The sequence below is a fragment of the Anoplophora glabripennis genome, unplaced genomic scaffold, assembly GCF_000390285.2.
Source record: "Anoplophora glabripennis isolate ALB-LARVAE unplaced genomic scaffold, Agla_2.0 scaffold356, whole genome shotgun sequence".
Taxonomy (NCBI): domain Eukaryota; kingdom Metazoa; phylum Arthropoda; class Insecta; order Coleoptera; family Cerambycidae; genus Anoplophora; species Anoplophora glabripennis.
Window position 1 is genome coordinate 108,384 of NW_019416453.1, and position 22,541 is coordinate 130,924.

Sequence of the window (22,541 nt, forward strand, 5' to 3'; positions counted from 1 at the left end):
CTGTGTCGTTCAACGGGTGCGGTGTTGTGTTCGTAAGATTTGCATACAAAAAAAATTGTAGAATTGTTAAAGAAAAGTGTGATCCAGTGGTGAAAGGTAAGGCAAATTTACCCTTCTCAATACAATTCCATTTATTCTTATATTTCTGGATTAGAGAATCCAAAATCTTGAGAAAAAGTCGATGAACTTTTGTGTACAACATGGAGGATTTCTTATCGCTTTGTGCGTGGGTGCATTCTTGATGCATTCGTCACCAAATGCACTTGTTACACATTTTTTCATCGACCTAAAATCGTGTTTTCATTATTAAATAACCCTAATAGTCCTTACTACCAGCCTGCAAGGGCAGATGTACTATTTTTTTTATGTAAATTTGATAAGTAGATATGTACGTGAGTAATAAGTATTCCGAGAATTGTAATCTTTTAGGTGTGCCCATCACCACCGATTCACCATGAGCTACATGCAGTCTAACCAGAACCGACCAAGTAAGTAAATTTTGTTCTAGTTTTGTATTGTTAATTATTATGACTAATTACTCAATCTAAATATTTATGTAATTAAACTGTGTTCCACTCATTAGCAGCAAATGTAAACAGTGGTGTATGGAATTTATTATTATAACTCTTCAAATACTTAATTGCATATTTGGGCATCATGCCAATGATCTTTAAGTTATTATTAGGAAATATTTTATTTTCTAACAGATACAATACAAGTGTTGTTTCATCTATGAGATAAATATATCAGTGTGTTGTATTTATTTTTGTTACTTCACAGGAAATGGTCTCACATTATTTTTATTTATGGCATACAATCTTTGTTTCCTCTGTGACAGAAGAATTTTAAATATTTTTTAGAGGTAGCAGTATGGTGGTATTAAAAAAAAAGAATGTTAAAAAAATCAAAAGTTGCTTACATAAGTCAGTACTGAATTAATTAGATACCTAAATATATAATTTCAAATGCAAATTTTCTCAATATGCCAGTATTTACATTGAATATATATAGAATTTTTACTCTAAAACTTTCTGAAATGAAGTCGCCAGTTATCTGATTCTTTGTAAACAATCAAAACACCATTTTATCTCTTACACTTTATTGTTTCTAGTTATGAACTAAATTGAATACTAGCATTTTTCTTAAAACAATATATATGTAACATTTTCTAAATGAATTGAGAAAATTAAACCCAATTTTTTTATTCATAATTCCATAATTCTTGAGCTTTGTACTTTTCAGTGTCGCAGGGACACTATCAAGGTCCCGGAGATTTACCAATGCCTTCGTCCAAAGAGCAGACCATTATGTGGCAGCAAAACACTTACATGGCTGACTCTGGAATTCATTCTGGAGCTGCCACACAGGTACCATCTCTCTCTGGAAAGGAAGATGAAGAGATGGATCTGTTTGATTTAGATCAGGGGTACCAAGGATTCACCCAAGATCAAGTAGATGAAATGAATAACCAGCTCAACCAGACACGTTCACAGAGGGTTCGCGCTGCCATGTTTCCGGAGACACTCGAGGAAGGTAGGAAAACAGATTTTTTGATAATCAACTATTTACTGTATGTTTCAAATGTATTAGTTCCCTACTCTAAACATGAACTATAAAAAAAGGACGTGCCAAAAATTGTGAATAAGATAGAGATTACATCTTTACATATATGTTAATACCCTGTACCAAGTTGCTCTTTATTATATACAAGGTGCAGCAGAACCATTTAAGCAGTTTGAGGAGTTATAAAAAAAATTGGGGTATATAGAGAAAAAATGTTTTTATTTTCGAAGTTAGTAGTACATACCATTTTATATTCATTAAGTTTTGAAAATAATGCCCCCAAGATGGCAGACGTTAGCAGCAATATACTTTTGGAGACGATCTCTGAAGTTTTGAATAGCTCATTGACATATATCGTGATATATGGCATTCTCTTCTTCAATAATGTGCTCTCTTGGCTCTGGCAGGGTGTGAGGGTGACGTTTAAACACCTTTTTCTTTAGATATCCCCAAGAATGAAGTCACAAATGCTCAAATCTGATGACCTGCGCGGTCATCATCATCCCTTAAAGAGACGCAGAAACATTTCTCTCAACACATTAAGTGAATTTCAGGCTGTGTGAGCTGTAGTGCCAGCCTGTTAGAACCACAAGTCTTTCAATTCCTTTTCTTCAACAATCTCTTCCATTGTAAGCTGCAGAAAATTTTGCAACATTGAAACATATCCGGAATTCATGGTCGCGCCTTCCTCCTCAAAGAAGTATGCCTATCACGCCAAATTATGATACGTCACACCACACTGTTAGTTTAGGGCAGCGGTCGGCAACTGGCAGACCGCAGAAGGTAAAGAATTGGACCCCCAAAAATTCTTTGAAAGTATAATTACTCAGATTATTAAAAAAATATTTATTTCTACTGATAACAATACGTTTGAGTGCCACCCTTTTCATTTTTTCATGGTTAGTAGATTAGTAAAAAAACTGACTCAAGACCGCAAATGTTGACTGATTGAATGCAAATTAAAATAAAAAATTAGTAGGTAAGGAATGAGTTTTTTTCTGGACATCGTTAAAAATTTTCAAAAAAATCTGCACATCACCTAAAATTACTTGCCGACCCCTGGTTTAGGGGAATGTAGCGGCCTTTCTTGATTAAGTCAAGGGTAATTTTAGTTTATTCACAATCCCAGTAAGGTGAAAATGTGCCTCGTCGCTACTGAAGAAAGCTGCCTCCAGAGGGCTCTGTCCAAGCATCTACTCACACAAATTTTGGCGGATGACGTAATCTACTGGGATCAATTCTTAAACAATCATTATTTTGAAGGGATGGAATTCGAATCGATATAACAAATCTTCCTTAAACTGCGGTCTGAAATCCCCAATGCAACAGCATGCCTTCGAGCAGAACGTCTTGGCAATAACTCAACTGCTGCTCTCACAAGCTGCACATATTCTAGTATTCTGATGGATCTGCAGCTGCCATGTGTATCTCTTCTTAGTATGCTACCTGTTTCCTCCACCTGCTGAACCCAGGACCGAATTGTGTTTGCATTAAAAACGGTTTTGTTGCGTGAAATGTTGAACTGTCAGCAAAAAACTTTACATTGCAGTTACAGGTAGGTTGTTTTGAAAATACGCACGCATGGCAAAGTCCCAATGTGCTTCAGTCCAAATCATGTTGGGTTGGTTACTGAAATGGGGTCACCAACGGAACAAAGGGAGACCATGCGCAACTTTCTCCTCCCCACCACCTCTTGAGCAGTTATACCTTGAAACTACTTAGTCGGTTTTGCCGCACCCTGTATAAAAATATATGCTTTTCAAAGCTTTCTAAAGGCGTTGAAAAATATAATTATATGTAATTTCGATAAAGAAAATTTAATGAAAAGTGGTGTAAATAGAAATATATCTCCACTTTATGTTCTGTACAAATTTCCATCATAAGGCCAAGAGTTTTCTTAAAAAAATATACATTGAAATAAGGCGAGCTAAATTTGGAAAAGTCCTTTAAAATGAAATTTCAAATATCTAAACTTTCATTTAACAAGGTTATTGTTCTTAGTATTGTAAAGGCAAAATTCTCAATGTGAGCTTGAGAATATTTGTGCATGAAAAACTAGTTGTATATGTTCTCTTTGGAAAAACAAATGGAAAACTTTCTGAAAACATGAAATATCTCACGTTTCTTAATTTTATATCAATTATATCGTGTAGATTGAATACTTGGCAGAATATAAACTGGCAAATCCTTGGCATTTGTGTTTATCGTGCTTTATTTTAGTTTCATCATTAATAGTAATGGAATTATCACTTTTTTCAATAAGTGAAAAACTAATTTGTGTTTCTTTTTGGCAAAAAATCAGAGGACTGAAAAAAGGTCTAGTGCCTCATTAAAATTTTGATGTTTTAGAAAACTCATCATTAGGTACATAAAAAATAATATAAAATTTCCTTAGATTTTTAATATTATCCTTTAATATCTTCAAAACTAAATTTTGTATTTTCTTAAAACTATATAAAATAATTCAAGTAGTTGATACGACAAAGGTGGTTTAATTAGAACATCTGCTTTTCTTTAAGCGTTCAAACAGAGATAAATCTATTTGAAATTTACAGGGAAGTTAATTAAGTATGTCCACAAACTTAAGTTATATCAGAAGTTGGTAATCAGTGACCGAGATACTAGGAGTCATTGTCACTAAACTCTCATGAAGTTTAATGCCACTCATAGACCTTATAAACTACTGGACTCGCCCAACTGTTATTTCGCCTATATAAACGGCAATCGCTCAGACGTGTGCGAGAGAGATGAAGCTAGTAAGGGCTTAAGCTTCGTTCACAGAATTTCGACTGCAGCGCGCTACATTTAATTCAACCAATCAGCTAGCTATACTCGATTCCTTACCCCTTTTTTCTGTTAGGCCGTATTCAAAGACTTAATAAAAATAATATAGAAACCAAAAGACAAAAAAATTTCATTTTTTCCAGTAGTGTAGGTTTGTAAAAGTGTTTATTATATTACTGGCCTAATTACAGTACAATATTTGAATTGTTTTAGCTATAATATTCCAAATAGTTTTTATACTGCCTTATTTATGTATTTCTCCATTTATTTTCCTCATATCGTAAACTCGATCGGTTAAAATTACTGCAAGCTCTTCTGACATAGTTCTTTCAAATATTTCATATTTTCTTTTAAGAACTGTATAAATTGAAACTATGTCAATGCTTTCTTTGTTTAACATATTTGAAGAAAATTTTTGCTAAGTACATTTCAGTTAAAACTTTTTCGTTATATTTGGTTTGATGTTAAAAAATAATTTGAAGAGTAACACATTTAAAGCGGCAAAATTTGGACGTTAAAATTACATTTTATTTTGAGGATGGGGAAAATAATATAATCTAATAAGTTATCATCGGAGACAACTCTACTTGGTCATTATTTTCAGAAAGATGCGAAAAGTATAAACATGATGGTACCATCATAACGTCTTTCCTACCTATGAAATTTAATTTTTTCTCCACTTAAACGTCTCTTTACACAATTTATCGCAGAACACGATATTTAGTTTTTACGAATCTTTCACATACACTAACTAAATCACACAAAAATTCAAGAAATCAATAATGTCAATACATGACATTTACTTCAAAGTTTGTTTACGGCATTTGGTACCGGTATACCCATGTACCATCATTTGTTTTACCAGTATTTGCCTCAACTAGCTTCATCTGCCTTGCACACATCAGCACGATTGACCTCTCTTTCTAGGGCCAGTCCATAGTCTATGATGCCACTAGATATTTTGAAAATTTATGTCTCATTTTATTCGAAAAACAAACCATTTCCAATTTATAATTTTTTAAGCTTTCATTAATGTTACCAAGTACTTCATTAAACTTAAACACAACTCTAGAATTACTGGTTTCGCAAGAAAAGTTCATATGATTTTTTTTTCAAAATACATTATTTTTTTCAACACCTAACGAAAAGTCCAAGAAAATAATTAACAATCTTTTTCTAGGCCATACCCTTTGCCATCTCTACTAAAATGCAAAATTTATGCGCCATTGATTTCTCAGATTTGTCATCATTAGTTTATATTGAAATTTATATTTGTAGCATATTTATTTTGTCCTGTGAACTTTTATGGAGAAATATGTAACTATACAGCTGTTACATTCTGTGGAGTTTGTTAATGTCATTGAAAATTAGAAAAATAAGTTGAAAATGGTTCATTTTTTAATAAAATGAAAGATATCTTGGAAACACCACAAAAAATTATAATGATGGAATTTTCAAAATATTCAGTGGCATTGAATTTCTGGGGTTTTCAGTAAGGGCAACTACTGGTACCTCTACTGTTGGTATATACATTAGATATACAGTTCAAGAGGGTCCATCTAATTGTTGACATTGCCTACAGTTTCGTCCGCGGCCAAGGGGCTGCGCAATTGACGTCGTCAGATCTAAGAAAGCCTGTATTAAAAAGCAAATTGTTACTTAAACTGTTGTAATAAGGGTAAGAAAAGTATTATTTATAATAAAAAATAATAAATACGTAATTTGTTAGATTTGTGGGCGTCAATCGTAATGCCTCCTGGATCTTGAATGCCTACAAACATAAAAATTTGAGACTGCTTTAAGTCAATTTTTTTAATTCGTATTGTAGCTGATCGTTTAATTTTCAAGGTATTGAGATCCCTTCCACTCAATTTGACCCATCCCATCAAACCGCAGTCCAGCGTTTGGCAGAACCAAGCCAAATGCTCAAACATGCCGTAGTTAACCTCATTAACTACCAAGATGACGCCGATCTGGCAACAAGAGCCATACCCGAGTTAATAAAACTGTTAAATGACGAGGACCAAGTGGTAGTATCGCAAGCCGCGATGATGGTCCATCAGTTGTCGAAGAAAGAAGCATCTCGTCATGCTATCATGAACAGCCCTCAAATGGTCGCTGCTTTAGTTCGAGCCATTTCAAATTCAAACGATTTAGAAACTACCAAAGGTGCCGTCGGTACTTTGCATAAATTGTCACATCATAGACAAGGCTTATTGGCTATTTTTAAGAGTGGTGGCATCCCTGCTTTAGTCAAATTGCTTAGCTCTCCCGTTGAAAGCGTACTTTTCTACGCTATCACCACCTTGCACAACTTACTGCTCCATCAAGATGGATCAAAGATGGCTGTGAGGCTGGCCGGCGGACTCCAAAAGATGGTGGTTTTATTACAGAGAAATAATGTTAAATTTTTGGCCATTGTGACAGACTGCCTCCAAATCTTAGCCTATGGCAATCAAGAGAGTAAACTTATTATATTGGCTTCACAGGGACCTATCGAACTCGTAAGAATCATGAGGTCATACGACTATGAGAAACTTTTGTGGACAACATCTCGAGTTTTAAAGGTTAGTTTTTGATTTTACCACGTTATTAGGTGCGAAAGATGTTTATGACGTAAATGATCAATGACACATTAACTTGAGCAAGCGAAATACTCCTTTAGGACTGAAAAAGTGGTTAAATTCGTGTTTTTTTTTAAGTGGGAATACAAAATACAGAATTACTTAATTTTTTAGGTATTATCAGTTTGTCCAAGCAACAAACCAGCCATCGTCGAAGCAGGTGGAATGCAAGCCTTGGCTATGCATTTGGGAAATCCCAGCCAACGTCTCGTTCAAAATTGTCTCTGGACTCTTCGTAACTTGTCCGATGCCGCCACCAAAGTTGACGGACTAGAAAGTCTATTACAGTCACTCGTTCAAGTTAGTTATTCGTGCGACATATCGCGCCATAAATGTTACACTTGCTTATGTTGCAGGTTCTTGCTTCGTCAGACGTGAACGTCGTCACTTGCGCTGCCGGCATACTGTCCAACCTCACCTGCAACAACCAACGCAACAAAGTCACGGTTTGCCAGGTGGGAGGTGTGGATGCCCTGGTTCGCACCATCGTCAGTGCGGGAGATCGCGAAGAGATTACCGAACCCGCCGTATGCGCCCTCAGACATTTGACGTCCAGACACGTGGAGTCTGAAATGGCCCAGAATGCCGTAAGATTGAACTACGGCATTCAAGTTATAGTAAAATTGTTGAATCCACCATCACGTTGGCCACTGGTTAAAGCTGTCATTGGTCTGATAAGGAACTTGGCTTTATGTCCAGCTAATCATGCCCCCTTGAGGGAACACGGCGCTATACATCATCTGGTACAGTTGTTGATGAGGGCCTTCCAGGACACGCAAAGGGTAAGTTTTTTTTTCAGAAATTATTGTAAGTAGTAAAATCAAGCGCTTTAGGATTTAATATTTGTTAGTATGTTTGGGAAATACTTTTCTACTGTGTAGTGACAGAAAGTGACCAGTTTCTTCTCATAAACTTACAAACAGTAATGTTTCATACATCAGATATTATTAACTGTTACATTTATATACGAGGCATATCCACAAAGTAAGAGTATTGATACTTATGCTCTGTGGTTTTTGTTTTCGACAAAGTTGGCAACGCTGCATTCAAGGCCAAGGTGTTGGAAGCAGAATGCATTTGTCTCGGTTAGTTGAGAACTGTTGTAGTGGCATGTTGAAATGAGTTGTCACTATTCCGAATCCCGCCAGCTGTAAGGTGAGGACTGTAATCCAGTTTCTTCTTTCAAAGGGAAAGTTGATGTTCCAGATATTTAACAAAATTAAAACTATGGGGATGGTGTGATGAATCGTACTAATGTGTACAAGTGGTGTTGTGAGTATAAGGTTCATGATGAAAAAAAGGAGTGGGGGTCCCTCAATCGTGATCTCTTCTGCATGAAATTATTACTAAAACACTTGGTTATCTAACGGATCAACACAAAAGCCAACCGAATCGCATTTTCATGGGACTTTCTCGAGCGCTTCGAACTGGAAGGTGAACAATTTCCTGATTGTATTGTGACGGGCTACGAAACATGGGTGGCCCACTACAACCTTGAGACGAAACGATAATGCAGTGGCGACATCCATCCTCACCATCAGCGAAAAAATTGAAAACCGTTGTTTCGGTCCGAAAAATCATGGCAAATGTGTTTTGGGACCGTAAAGGGATTCTGTTTGAATTCATTCGGTTGGCATCACTACCCCACTCACAGCCTTGACCTGACACCTTCTGATTTACATCTCTTCTCGTCTCTGAATGGGTGAAAAAAGGTTTTCTACTGATGATGAAGTCCACAGTGCTATGAAACAATGAGTCCGATAAACGGCAAGAAATTTTTTTGGCGAAGGAATTGAGTACTCTGAATATGTCTCATATTTGTAGATGAGAGTCTAGAATCTCAATACCTATCCTATTCTTAGGTATTGTGTCCTCAAACTGTTATGTGTACCATTTGTGGGATGCAGAGCCATCTTTCTTGATTCATATATGTATTTTCACATCACACAGAAATAAATAACTTCATAAAGTTATACACTTGCATTACACAAGATACTTTTCCAAGAACTACTAAAAATTTTACTATAAAATTAAACTTAACAGAACACAAAACAATACTTCACGCAGAAAGAGGCGAAATTACTAAAATGAATGTAATAATATAATTACATATTAGGTCATTCTTGTTTCTTCCAATTAATGTTAGCTATTTGTTTTTTGCTCGTCTAATGCAGTATTTTCATATCGCACCTTGCAGATTGATATATATAGTTCACCTAAACTAGGTCAAGGTTATTGACACAGATTCATGAACTAAACACAGTGCTTTAAAAAAAATAGCGACAAAGTATAATTAAAATCTATTAAATTGGAACTGAGGCCACTGTTGTTTAATATCTTTCTAAATGATATTTATGGGTGCTTATGCAACTTGTTATTGTCTGCAAGTGGTTTAAACTAACAATAATCTATCAAATTGTTGTGATAGAAATGATATGGATATTAATCCCTCTGAATTTCATGCCTTATCTTCTTTACCATTTTAATAATATACATTGGATTCAGTTCAGCTCGTCAAAGTTTTAGGAGTTACCTTTGACTATCCTCTAACATTTATTTCTCATTTCTGTAGTATAATTACATTAAAAGTATTAGGTTTTATTAAAAACATCTTAATTTTCGTTGATACCCTCTAATCTAGTCTAAACTTCCTCAGTTTCTTTGTATCTTGCACTTTCTCCCCAGTAATATAAAGATTTAAAGTATCAATTTTTACAGTACCTTGTTCCTGCTTGCTTTTCAAAATTGAATTTCATTTTCCTCTTAGGACTATCAGAAGAGACAGTGCTTTTTATGTCTTTACTAGAAAGGTCGGCAAACTCGGCTAGTGCAGAGTTGACCTTTCTCTTGGGCCCTCGGCCCGTTGGGCCGGGCTGCGTGTGGCTTGAGCACCACTGCATGATGCTTTCCTTGCTGGTTGGCAAATATAACATGTTTTGGAACACTGTTTATAAAAGTCGTCAACATCGTAACTTCATAATTATCTCTGGACCAAAATTCAACGCAATATTTTTAGACATCCTGTATATAGAAACCTATTTGAATAGTTATATTTTTTTCTTATGAAAAGATTTAAAAAGAGAACTCCATAATGAAAGTAAAATACGGTAAAAGTAAAAAAAAAATTCTTAGGGATCCCATGCGAGATTCGAACCATCGACCTCCGGGTTGCAACGCGACACTTACCACTCAGCCATCATTGCCTCTATAGTAATATCATATTCGATGCGCGAAGTAATTAGTCATTGCCCGTCAAGGGATCCAGTGCAATACGCTTTTAAGGGGTTTAGAAATTGAATAATTTCTTCATTCATTATGAAGGGACGAAGGGATTAGTTCACGTCTGACACCCTTAATCCTACAAAAATTCCTTTATTCTCGTAAACTATTTATTTTAAATGTAATTTATTATAAATCCAATTTGTTTTATAAATTCCACATATTAAGTACTACATTTTACCTCTGTACGTGCTACTGTTGTTTACTTGTTTTTTGGAGGCGGTCTCTGATTTACGACCAAGCTCGCCAGGTTAGTCTTTGACGTATAACCGACCACTTCGTACACTGGATACACCTGGGCCACTACAGCTACCATCAGAATACAGTGCGTATGTAGCGGTATTTCAGATTTTACATTCAATTTCATTTTAAATTTGAAATGGTTCATCTTTCGCCTCCTAAAAATGGTGACACGATTTTCCTTTGACCGACAACTTTTTGCTCTACTTTGCATCGAATACGATCCTACTACAGACAGAGTTTGTCCGTATTGTTATTTGAATTCCTATTCATAGCCGAAGTAAACAAAAATTTTCGAAATATTAAAAATTAAACGAAAATATTGGGGTTTCGCGAGAGAAATGCAAGGTGCAGAACCTTTTTAAAAAGCAAATTTTGGCGTTAAAAAGTAAAAAATACCCTTCGAAAACTTCCTGTGGCGACGAAGAAAGGACGAAAGTCGCGCATAAAAGTTGAGCAAAGTTGAGTATTTTAAATCGACCCTCAAAACGTCCATTGGTGGGCGTTCCCGTCAGATTCTGTCTCTCTTCCACACAGAAAAATTTGCCGTTTTCGCCGAGGAGTCCCGGGAAAATGAAAATTTACCTAGGAAAACATGGAAAACCCACCGAAATGCTATTGCAACATAAAAGAAGGACGTCTGGGCGCATCGCGGCTCGCAAAAAAAGCCGATATTGTAAAATGGCCACTTTTTGAGATCCGTGCGGGAGTGAAAACCACCTGCAGCAATTAATATATTGGAATATATCAGTTGTTCTTATGTAATCTATTCANTTTAACCTACATATTCATAATCTACGTACATTTATGAGTTGATTCCATTTTGTTAGAGATAAATCGGTGAACTCTACGAAATTTTATAACCATTTAAACACAACTATTAGTTCTGTCCCTACGCACGAGCAAGATGTTGCTCGAGCAGCGGTCGCCTTTGTAATGATTTAAAAAGCAGGTATAGGGAATTTGACCCTCATAGTAATGGATTCTGAGACTTGGGATATTACTCTAGCCAATCCAACAGTAAAAATTACCGAATTAAAAACTTTATTTTTTGACTCTTGGCCAGCTTTTTGGGATTCTGCCCCACTGTGGGCCGCGGAGAACGTCGCAATCGGAAAATTAAGTTTTGACAGTTCAGACGTTTCTACCGCAGTGACAGTTTGTATCAAAATATTCTTAATCTCGTTTTAAATTCTGTTACATTTGGACCTAATAAAAGTTGAGGGCGATATAGAAGAGAGAGAACGTTGCGACGCGGTATCGGAAAAGCGTCCCGGTAGCGGAAGGAGCACGTCGCCGGGTCGCGGGAGCTGGTCGTACACAAAGAGAAAAGTTCTGGCTCCATCTCGGAACAGAGCGCTGGTGCTGGCCGTACCCAAAAAGGCAAATATGACACCGCGAAAATAGCATTTTGGGCGAAATAATCCCGAGTTAACGAAAATAGTGGGATTTCGCGAGAGAGAAATGCAAGGTGCAGAACCTTTTTAAAAAGCAAATTTCGGCTTTAAAAAGTAAAAAATACCCTTCGTAAACTTCCTATGGCAACGAAGAAGAAAACGTGGAAAAACCTCGACCGAAATGCTCCTGCAACATAAAAGAAGGACGTCGGGGCGCATCGCGGTTCGCGAAAAAAGCCTTTGATATTGTAAAATGGCCACTTTTCGAGATCGTGCGGGAGTGAAAACCACCTGCAGCAATTAATATATTGGAATATATCAGTTGTTCTTATGTAATCTATTCATTTTTCAATTGGTTTATTATTTTATTGTATTCTGTTATTTTATAATTATTTTATTAAACTCGTCTTCTTTAGCTTTTGCCATCACTTATTGATTGATTGATTGATTGATTGTAAAATTAAATAAAAAATGTATATTTAGCGAACTAGTGTGACTAGCGGTGGAAGCCAACAGCCGGGAACATACGCAGACGGAGTCCGTATGGAGGAAATAGTAGAAGGAACGGTAGGGGCGTTACACATCCTGGCAAGAGAATCCCACAACAGAGCAATAATCAGGCAGCAAATGGTGATCCCGATATTCGTGCAGTTGCTGTTCAACGACATAGAAAACATACAACGTGTAGCGGCCGGGGTGCTTTGTGAACTCGCCGCCGATAAGGAAGGCGCCGAGATGATAGAACAGGAAGGGGCTACGGCGCCTCTCACCGAGCTTTTGCATTCAAGGAATGAGGGTGAGTCATTGTTACACTTCCAAGTGTTTCATGTCGTGGAATATTTTTGTTTATTCGTTCAGGTGTGGCTACGTATGCAGCCGCAGTACTTTTTAGAATGAGCGAGGACAAGCCCCAAGATTACAAAAAGCGGCTATCCATGGAGCTGACCAATTCGTTGTTCCGAGAAGAGAACCTCTGGAACCCCGACCTGGGGATGGGGGCTGATCTACAGGTACGAATCCGTTATTAAAGGCATTAATTAAAATCTTACTATAATCGCGTGATAAAACTTGCAAAATTTTAAAAGTTCAATATTTTCTAAAATAATTTTTCATTTGTCTCGACCTGTATCACTTGAAGGTAAGTATCTACGATTTAATTTCTGTCAATGTTGCCTTGGATTTTCTTAATTTAGCCTCATTTAGCGATATTTAGACTATTACGATTTTTTCTGTTTGTTCTTTTATTTTGTTTGCACCTTTTCGTTGATCATTTTTAGGATATTTTGAGTCCCGATCAGGCCTACGATAATATGTATACCCAGGGACCCCCTAGCGTGCACAGCAGCCACGGCGGAAGACCTTACCAGCAGCAAGGTAAGACTCGACACTGGACGTTGTTTGCTAACACTTAACCACGAATTAATATGCGCACACTTAGGGAAGGGTTAGATACACATTTTGTTACAGTAATTAAATTTTTATGCCAAATTTCGTCGTATCTATTATAGCTTTAACCTTCACTATGCATAATTCATTCTTAAAAAATAAAAAAAATTAATAACTCGGGTCCTGTTTTCACCGTAAAATGCATTTTAAAATGCTACGCAGGGTGTCCCGATTTATAGGTGTACAGGCCATTTACTAAGTAAATAAAAAGAATGAAGGTCAAATATACAGGATATAGCAAAAGTACCGGAATGGCAGTATAACTTGTTGAGAGCATTTTGGAGAAAAATGTTAAATACAAAAGTTTCAGGATTTCTCCCTAGCTATCCGATGGTGACCTTAACATTGACCTTGACCTTAAAGATCATTTCAAGGTCAAATGTGATTTTTCAAATGGGACCCTATACTTTTGACCCCAGAAATTAAAAGAGCGGAAAATTTTACATTCAGATATGACCTTGAGTGACCCCTCCCTTTTGACCTTGGGGCCCCCACAAAGTCAAACTAACAAAAGTACCGGAACGGCAGAATAACTCGGTGGAAGAACATTTTAGAGATGAATGTTAAATACAAGAGTTTCAGGATTTCTCCCTGGCTATCCTTGGAAGATCATTTCAAGATCAAACGTGATTTTTCAAATGAAAGAAATTCTGAAAGTCTTGTATTTAACATTTTTCTCTAAAATGCTCTCCTGCCGAGTTATTCTGCCGTTCCGGTACGTTTGCTATACCTGGTATATTTTTTTAAGTCGATCATACAAATGCACATATTTAAGAATTATAACTTGCTAAATTACTATAATTTTTATAGTTGATTTTAAAAATATTTTGTTTGTCATTTTTTCACAAATGTAATACATTCTGTGAAAAAAGTATCTGGAATTTGTCAATAGAAGACAATTATCCGACCTATTGTGGATAATGGAAAAAGTCAGATAATCCGGGTTCATTTATTTTTAATATTATTTTTTTAAATAAAACAGCAGGAATCGGGCATAGGTTGTCAAATGTCAAATAATACGGATGAACGTCTATTAACATGGAATCGCCGTTTCGGCTACGATGTCGGAAAATCGGGAAGACGGATAAAGCGAGGTCGGATAACCGAGGTTCTACTGTAATGTACTTATTCCAATGAACAACCCAGTCTTCAAAATACTTTTGAAACGCATATTCCAGTATGGTCTTCAAAACTCCTTCAGCTACTCAAAACGTGTTCTACAAAGTGATAATTTGAGTTTGGGAAAGAGGAAAAGTCAACAGGGGCCATATATGACAAATACGGTGGCTGCTTGATTACATTCGTTGAGTTTTTGGCCAAAAATTCGTTCATTGTGCATTACTGTGGTACAAAATCCAAGAATTGTCCTTCCATAAATCTGGTCTTTCGTGGCAGATACTCTCTGAAACGCCTTTTTCAGAAGAATGAGTCAACATAACTTTGATTTTTGAATTACTTTGTCGTGGTTTTTTTTGGTTGGGGTTTATTAGAAAAGCTCCATTCCCGAACTTGTTGGCTCGTTTGCATGTCAAACTCGTAAACCTAAACCCATGTCTTGTCACCCCTTATAATGTGTTGCATGAATGTAAAGTCCGAATTAGCTCTTTCAAGCACGTCTTTGGCAACATGTCTGCGATGCTCTTTTTGGTGTGAACTGATTTGTGGACATATTTTCTTTCATATGTCAGCTCTTTCAAACAATAACGATGGTTTGCAAGCACCATTTCCCTCACTATTGATGTTTTCTTCAGTTTAAGATGCTGAAGGACAACCAGAATGTGAGAAATCGTCAACCACTTCTCGGCCATGTTTAAATGCTTTGTACTATTCGATGAAACCAAATTATTGTACGTCTTTCCCAACATTTTCAACTATTCAGTACAAGAGATTCCTTTGATAGCACAAACTTTTAGGGGGACTAACAAAATTAACAGCAGTAAACTCTTCAGATCACGCTCATACTTCGTGTCGGAGTAAAATACAGTTATACCAACTTTCCATCAAAAACGAAGTTTAAATCTACTTTATGCGAAATTTTTAAATGACAAATTCCAGATACTATTTTTGACAGAATTTTTCAATTTTATAAGTGTGCTAATTTAAAAATCTAATAATTTCCAATTTCTTACCTCAATTTTCACTAATTAATGTGGGGAAGCAGTATTTACCTTTTAGACAAAGCTGTAGAATACCATGTTATAGTATTCAAATTCCTCATAGACTCGGGCGGATCTGTCGAAATATCCCACTTCTTGGATGCAAATAGGAACATGCTAATTTTTGCTGGAATACCTTCAGTAAAATTCACATAATAAAAGTGTAAATCCCTAGATCTGGGCGAGGTACGGAACATTTTCAAAATTGCAAAAATGTTTAAAAAAATTTTTTTACTTATATCTTGGATCCTATGCATTCTGGAAGAAAAAAAAAGAGGAAAAAAGTTTTAGAATTGAAATTTGCACAATATACTGTAACTTAAAAATGTTTAAATTTATTGCCGATGTTGCAAAATAGCAATAATTGATGAAATAAGGCAATTTTTTTTTTAAATGTTTTAATTGATCTGAGGGCATTCTAATTTTGGTAAAAAAAAACTTTTATAGTATAAAACAACACACCAAATTTCATTAAAATCTGTTCAATAGTTTTCACAAAATAAATTTTTGAAAAAATTAAAAAAAAATTTTTTTGGATTTTAAAAAGTTTGCACAGCCTCAAATAAGGCATATAGATGCTTGAACATTTTTTCACATAGAAAAGACCGCTCAACCTTTCAAATGGTTTTTGAAAATTTGAAATCGGTTCATTAGGATGTCCACAGTAAATGTTTAAAGTTAACACTATTTTTTCAATTTTTAAATTATAATTTTTGAAAAAACTAAATTGTAAATTGATAAATGTAATCTAATTGTTTAATAATAAAAAATAGGTGTTAACTTTAAAAATTTACTGTGGCCATCCTAATTCAATTTTTCAAAAACCATTTGAAAGGTTTAGCAGTCTTTTCTATGTGAAAACATTTTCAAGTATCTAGATGCTTTATTTGATGCTGTACAAAATTTTTAAAATTCGAAAAAATTATTTTGTGAAAACTATCGAACCGATTTTAATGAAATTGATTTGTTGTTTTATCACACTAAAGCTTTTTTTTCCAAAATTAGAATGCCCTCGGAGCAATATTTTTAAAAAATTGAGGGTTGCTTTCGCTGTACAGCAAGAAATAAACGCTCTCTCAACGGTAATAATAAATAATTTTATTGAAAACTAGTGTACAGAAAACTTGTGTATGGAAAGACGTGCTAACGGGGTGAGTGTTCGTTGGAGAGTAGTTGGAGAGTGCCTTGTGGTTGAAGTCGGTCGTATATCGGGTACGCGTCTGGTGGCCGGCACCAGCAGCCCTTCTTGGAACGCTGGTTCGTCCGGCGGCATCCTGCGGCGCTCTTGACGTTGTGCTTTCAAATATGGGTCACTTGCAAACATGTGTACCCACAAAATTATCCAAAAAACTTAATTTTTTTGCCTTTTTTCATCGATTATTGTTATTTTGCAACAACGGCAATAAATAACATTTTTAACTTGCAGTATATTGTGCAAAATTCAATTCTAAAACTTTTTTCCTCTTCAATATTCTTCCAAAATGCATAGGTTCCAAGATATAAGTAAAAAACTCGGATAAAATAGGTATTTTTTTGAAATTTTTTAAACATTTTTACAATTTTGAAAATGTTCCGGACCTCGCCCAGATCTAGAGATCTACGCTTTTATTATGTGAGTTGTACTGAAGGTAATCCAGAAAGCTTGTTGCAAATCCAGCTTGTCCCCTCTCACATCCACCTCAAAACAGATCCGCTCTGATCTATCAGTGTTGTTAACACTGTGGATACACATATCCTTAGAAATCTGTAGCACAAATTCTTGGAAGTTGTTCGTTTTCCTCTTTCTGAAGTTGGTGTTTAAATGTTTTACAGATTGGAATTAATAATAAATACCATTGGTCTTATTAAAGTCCCTGGATTATTAGCTACATCTTATCAAATTGCCTCTATTTGTGCGCATGAATCGATTTTTCAAATCCTTATAACTACACGATTGATGACTTGGCCCATTACAAAATCATTTGGCTGATGTTTAGAATCTAGGACAGTCGTTGAATTAAATTAACAAAGACAAATTTTTAAAAAAATCTTGATCTACAAATAAATCCGTAGGGTTAACAACACTCAAAAATTGCACTTAACAAAAATCATAGCAGGCTTAAGATTTACAATTTCCAGAAAGTTACAGTTTACAAATATGAGTTTGATCTTCATTTATGACTACGTTAATGACCTGCAAAATTATAAATCTTGACACTTTGTATGTTGACGTTGCAAAAAAATTCAGTTTTTTTGTATATTTAAGGATAATTACTTACACTGGTATTCTTTTACTCCTTAGATGGATTTCAGGATTATTCCCTCTAACATCTAACATATTAAGGTGAAATTGTACGTAGCATGTTTGTGTGTGATTGTGGTAGGTTTAGAAGCATGACGTTTGTTTTTAATTTTTTGTAAACCATTTTTTTGAGAAATTTCGAGGTTTTCACCGAATTTGGGTAAGCTAACCGATAATACTAACATTCTGCTTAAAGAATAAGTTTTTAGGTTGAAAAATGCTGGCTATTAACACATTAATATATTTCTTAAACATCCTGTCACAAAATTTAGGTCATGTTTTAAAATTTTCGTCCACTATAAAAAACTCAGGATGTTTTCTAAATCTGACACAATTGAGGAGGTTGTTCTTCATTCATTTTTTATTAAAAAGTGTTAATTAGGTATTGTGAGAATTTTTAAGCAAAAATATCTAATACAGATTTTTCAGATACAATGCCACACGATTGTATCCCGAGTACGAAAACTTTATTTGTGAATTTGCAAAAAAATTCTTCATAAAATTTGCAATAGCTCCAATATCAAATATATTCGTAGGTACGAGGGTCATTCAAATATGAACCAGATTTTTTTTACTTTATTGGTAACAGATACAATTAAGACAATAATACATTATTTTTCTACATAGTTTCCATGAGTTTTCCACAGGTGAGGGCTGCTGTATGTGGTCGAGCATTATCGTGAAGAAGAATGTCGCGAATGGGTTGGTGACATCGTTTCTGGCGATAGGTGGCATTCACCTCATCAAGTAGGTGACAGTAGTATGCCGCATTCACGGTCCTTCAATCGTACAGAAAATCGATCAGCAACACACCCTTGGCATCTCAAAACACGGTCGTCAGAACTTTCCTTACCGACAAACCAGATTTGGCTTTGATCGGAGGTCTCTCTCCACTTTTCCTCCATTCCTTGCTCACCCTTCTGCTTTCTAGGGTGTAGTGATGCACCCATGTCTCGTCCACGGTCACAGTGCGGTTTAAAAATGGCTCCCCCTTTTTCTTCATATCGAGTTAGAAGCCTTTGACAGATCTCTTTCCGGGCATTTCTGTGTTGCTCCATAAGGAGATGTGAGACCCACCTCACGGACAATTTACGCAACCCAAGCTATTCAGCAAGAATTGTGTGGATGCTCTCAACACTTATGCCTATCTTTGCTGCAATGTCGTCCACAGTTAGGCGTCGGTTAGCTTCCACGAGGTTGGTAACGGCCTGACTGTTGGTGTCACTGACACTCGATCGAGGTCGACGGCTGTGGCTTTCATTCTCTACTCTTTCTCGGCCACTTCGAAATTTTGTGGCCCAGTCAAATACCTGGGTTCATGATAGTGTGTCATCCCAAACTGTTTTTTAAGTCTCGTGAAAATCTCAGTCGATTTAACACCCTCATTCACGATTAATTGAATAATAATTCGTTGCACAACAAACGTAGGAACGTCTTGCTCACTCATGGTGCTACTGATGATGATAACTGATCGGCGAGGGATGACTTCTACGCGTACCGACCTCTTCCCTATAACAACTACCTAACCATTCCTGGAACCGCAGCCTGTTTACTGCTCAAACAGGGTGGATAAACAAAAAAATTCGGTTCATATTTGAATGACCCTGGTTTTTATATAAATATCTCAAATTGAAGTTGTTTTTTTTTTCTAAAATAAAAAAGAAATGGCCTGAACATATGACAGAATTAGAAGACACTCTGTATAAGAGTTAAATATCAAACGTGTGCTAGTTGAATATCTGCAATTTACTTTTTTCTGGCTAATTTTATGTACAGGGTGATCGTTTTAAATTAACTAATTTGAAGGATCCATAGAATTTTGAAAAATCATGCTTCATTTTAAGATACAACGGCTAAAAAATTACTATAACTAAAAGAGTTGTGGTATTGCAGGGTATGACCAGATACCAATAGATATGCAAGGTCTAGAGATCGGCTCGCACGGCGGTGGGGGCAACGGGTCCACGTACAGTGCCCTTGACGCCATGGATGTGACCGGCGCCGATCCCGATCTCAACTTTGACACTATCGATCAGCTCCCCACCCCTCCCCAAGACAACAATCAAGTTGCCGCATGGTACGACACTGACTTGTAAATCATAAACCGTTTCACTTTTCATCCCAACTTTGGAGAAAACATTGTCGACGACATACAAATGTATATTCATGTATTCACAACTTTCGATCAAAAAGGGTATTTATGTAATTGGAACATTGCAGTTTTATTAGTTTCGGTTGCGGGAGAGGGACGTTTTATGCCCATGATATATTTGTTAGGTCGAGTAAAAAAGTGAAATAATTTTGTGATTTACAATTTAGACATTAAGTTAAAAAATTGTCTAGCTATAAGACTTTATTGTGTTAGTTTTTTTATAAATATATACTATATATGTATTTAATCTTTTTCGCAGCTATTTAACTGTTTTAAAAGTTTTATGTAGAAAGTGGCATTTGATTTCTATTATTTTGGCTCGGTATAATTTTCGGCTAGTAAATTTGGATATCAAATGTAGTCTTTTGCGTTTCACCTTTAATATTAGTTTTTATAGCCTCGATTCATAATTTTTTTTAATGGAAAAGATTACTTATGTTTAAGTAATAAGTCAGTATTTATCATATTATTATTATATACAAATAGTGATAGGATGTTTTTGTTATTCTTATTATTTAAATGATAATTTTACTGTTGTCTCTGTCGCACAATTTTTTTTATTGATTTTTTTGTTTCATATTTAAAATATTACAGGAACATCTTTTCTTGAACAGGGTAGATTGTTAATTACAGGGGCACTGCCTATCTGAACAATGATTATGCATGAAATTTATAGCTGACCATTAAATTTCTAACTGTAAAAAAACATTTGTTTTGTTTCCTGTCCTTTATCACTTGTAGTTTAAAGGTAAGTTATTTTTTCTTTAAGGGGGAAAAGCCACGTTAGGAGTCTGACTTGCAGGCGTTTCTCATGAATTTTTTTGAGTGGGACAGATTGATTAGAATTTGATTAAACTTTGACATAATTTTCACTTGTGTTGAAAATGCCAAAGTTATGGGCTGTTATCTACTGAAGGTCGTCTGAGTTGGCTGTTCACGGGAAATGTGGATGTCGCAATTTTGATCTGAAAGCAAAATGGTAGTTTTCCTGCATTATTAATAGTCCGGGTGAATTACGTTTTTTTTTTAAATCAGGCCTAACTCATATTTTATGGGCTTAAAATTAAGTAATAAATGCACAGAATAAATGCCTAAATTTGTGTATTTGTAGAGGTCGAGCGTCATATTGTTTATAACAAAAGAAAAAAAATAATTGCTCTTTTTTCGGTTTTTCGCTCCAAAAGTAAGCCTCTAATCGATATGAGGTATACTTATCGATTTTGTTCCTGAGGAAATTTGCTACAAGGATAGGCTTTTGCGAAAGCTCGCACATTTTTTTTGTACATTGCAGAATTAGCGATGAAGAAAAAAATGTGCAAAATTTTCAACATTAAATAAAAAGAACGAATTTGACTGAAACTGCAGGGAAAGATAACTGTTGCGATCGAAAGGTAATTACATTGTCTCGCATTTGCATAAATTTCAGATTTTGGAGTTGCAAAATAAAAAAATTATTAACAAAAAAAAAAAAAGAACGGTAACTAGGTTGCTTATCTCGGCGGTTTTTTAATATACAGATTTCAAACCAATAGCTGAATATACACGAGCAGTTTTATCAACCGATTTGGCCGATTTATCGTTGAATTGTAGACAAATTAATCTGCTAGTTTGGGTAATCAAGAAAAATTGAAAAATACCAATATTTTGGCGGTTAAATTGCTGCCAAATTATTTGAAGCGATTATTTTGTCACGTACACTAACAGTGATTAAACGGCTGATAAATCTGTTGTGAATTATCGGGCGATATTTTGTAGAGCATCATCTGCGTGTTAGTACATGTTGGAAGAAATATCTGCGTGATATGTAAAGTCGGTTAATTTCTGTATCGAGTTCAGAACATACAATTTCAAATATGGCATCAAAAGAATTTATTAGTAGACTGATCGATTTATACCGTAATCACCCGTGTTTATGGAGAACAACCTCATAAAAATATTAAAAATGAGAGTTAAAAAGAATTAGTGGCGTATGGTATTCTTTCCTCAATAACCATGTTTTAACCCACTTTGTTCACTTTTTATTTCTTCTGCGTCGTTATCACATAACCCATCATTCCAAGTAATAAAACAAGTTTAAAGTCGTTTTTGTTCATGTTCGTAGCAAACTATACTTACGAGTAACAAATAAATTGCTCTGATTTTTTGGACTTCCGAAAGATCAAAGATGACATGATGATAAATCTTTGTGAATGACGGAGACGTAACAAATGAACAGTCAGATAAACTTTGTACCATAATTCGATTCAATAAAACTTTGCATTAGTCTCCTCTCTAAAATTTGTTTGAAAGATTTTTCTTAACGATTTATCTGACGATTATTTGGTACAATTTATCGCTCCAATAAGTCTGCGTGCGTATTCATCAAATAGTGCTTAAAAAAACATGAACTTAAAAAAAGCATCTAGATGTTACCAATAGGAGTCGAGATATTTTTTTCTTAAAAACGGTATTCTGGCCGTTCTATTTATTATTCTGTAATAAACTTGGGTTTGTAAAGTAGAGAAGACTATATGCTGAATTTTTTTTTAATGGATTCGACCAAGTAAACGTGCTCCTTGGGAGACCCTATTTGGAACCCAAGGAACGGAGAAGTGTCAGCAAGGAAGCTTTTGGACTTTG

General features: G+C 35.4%; 1 protein-coding gene across 3 annotated transcripts; it reads left to right on the plus strand.

The window, feature by feature from the left end:
- The first annotated feature begins 1 nt into the window (after window position 1).
- LOC108910042 (armadillo segment polarity protein) lies at window positions 2–20,628 on the plus strand. Of its 3 annotated transcripts, none has more exons than XM_018714535.2 (11): window positions 2–96; window positions 430–488; window positions 1,243–1,533; window positions 6,196–6,914; window positions 7,086–7,271; window positions 7,328–7,753; window positions 12,371–12,683; window positions 12,746–12,897; window positions 13,165–13,261; window positions 17,771–17,820; window positions 19,664–19,755. In XM_018714535.2, the coding sequence occupies exons 2-10, from the start codon at window positions 455–457 to the stop codon at window positions 17,794–17,796; spliced, it is 2,244 nt and encodes a 747-aa protein (XP_018570051.1). In that variant the 5' UTR covers window positions 2–96; window positions 430–454; the 3' UTR covers window positions 17,797–17,820; window positions 19,664–19,755. The 3 variants fall into 3 exon arrangements, with proteins under 3 accessions (XP_018570051.1, XP_018570052.1, XP_018570050.1); XM_018714536.2 differs by having other exon boundaries at window positions 17,771–17,812; window positions 19,664–19,705; XM_018714534.2 differs by lacking the exon at window positions 17,771–17,820 and having other exon boundaries at window positions 19,664–20,628.
- The last annotated feature ends 1,913 nt before the right edge of the window (window positions 20,629–22,541 follow it).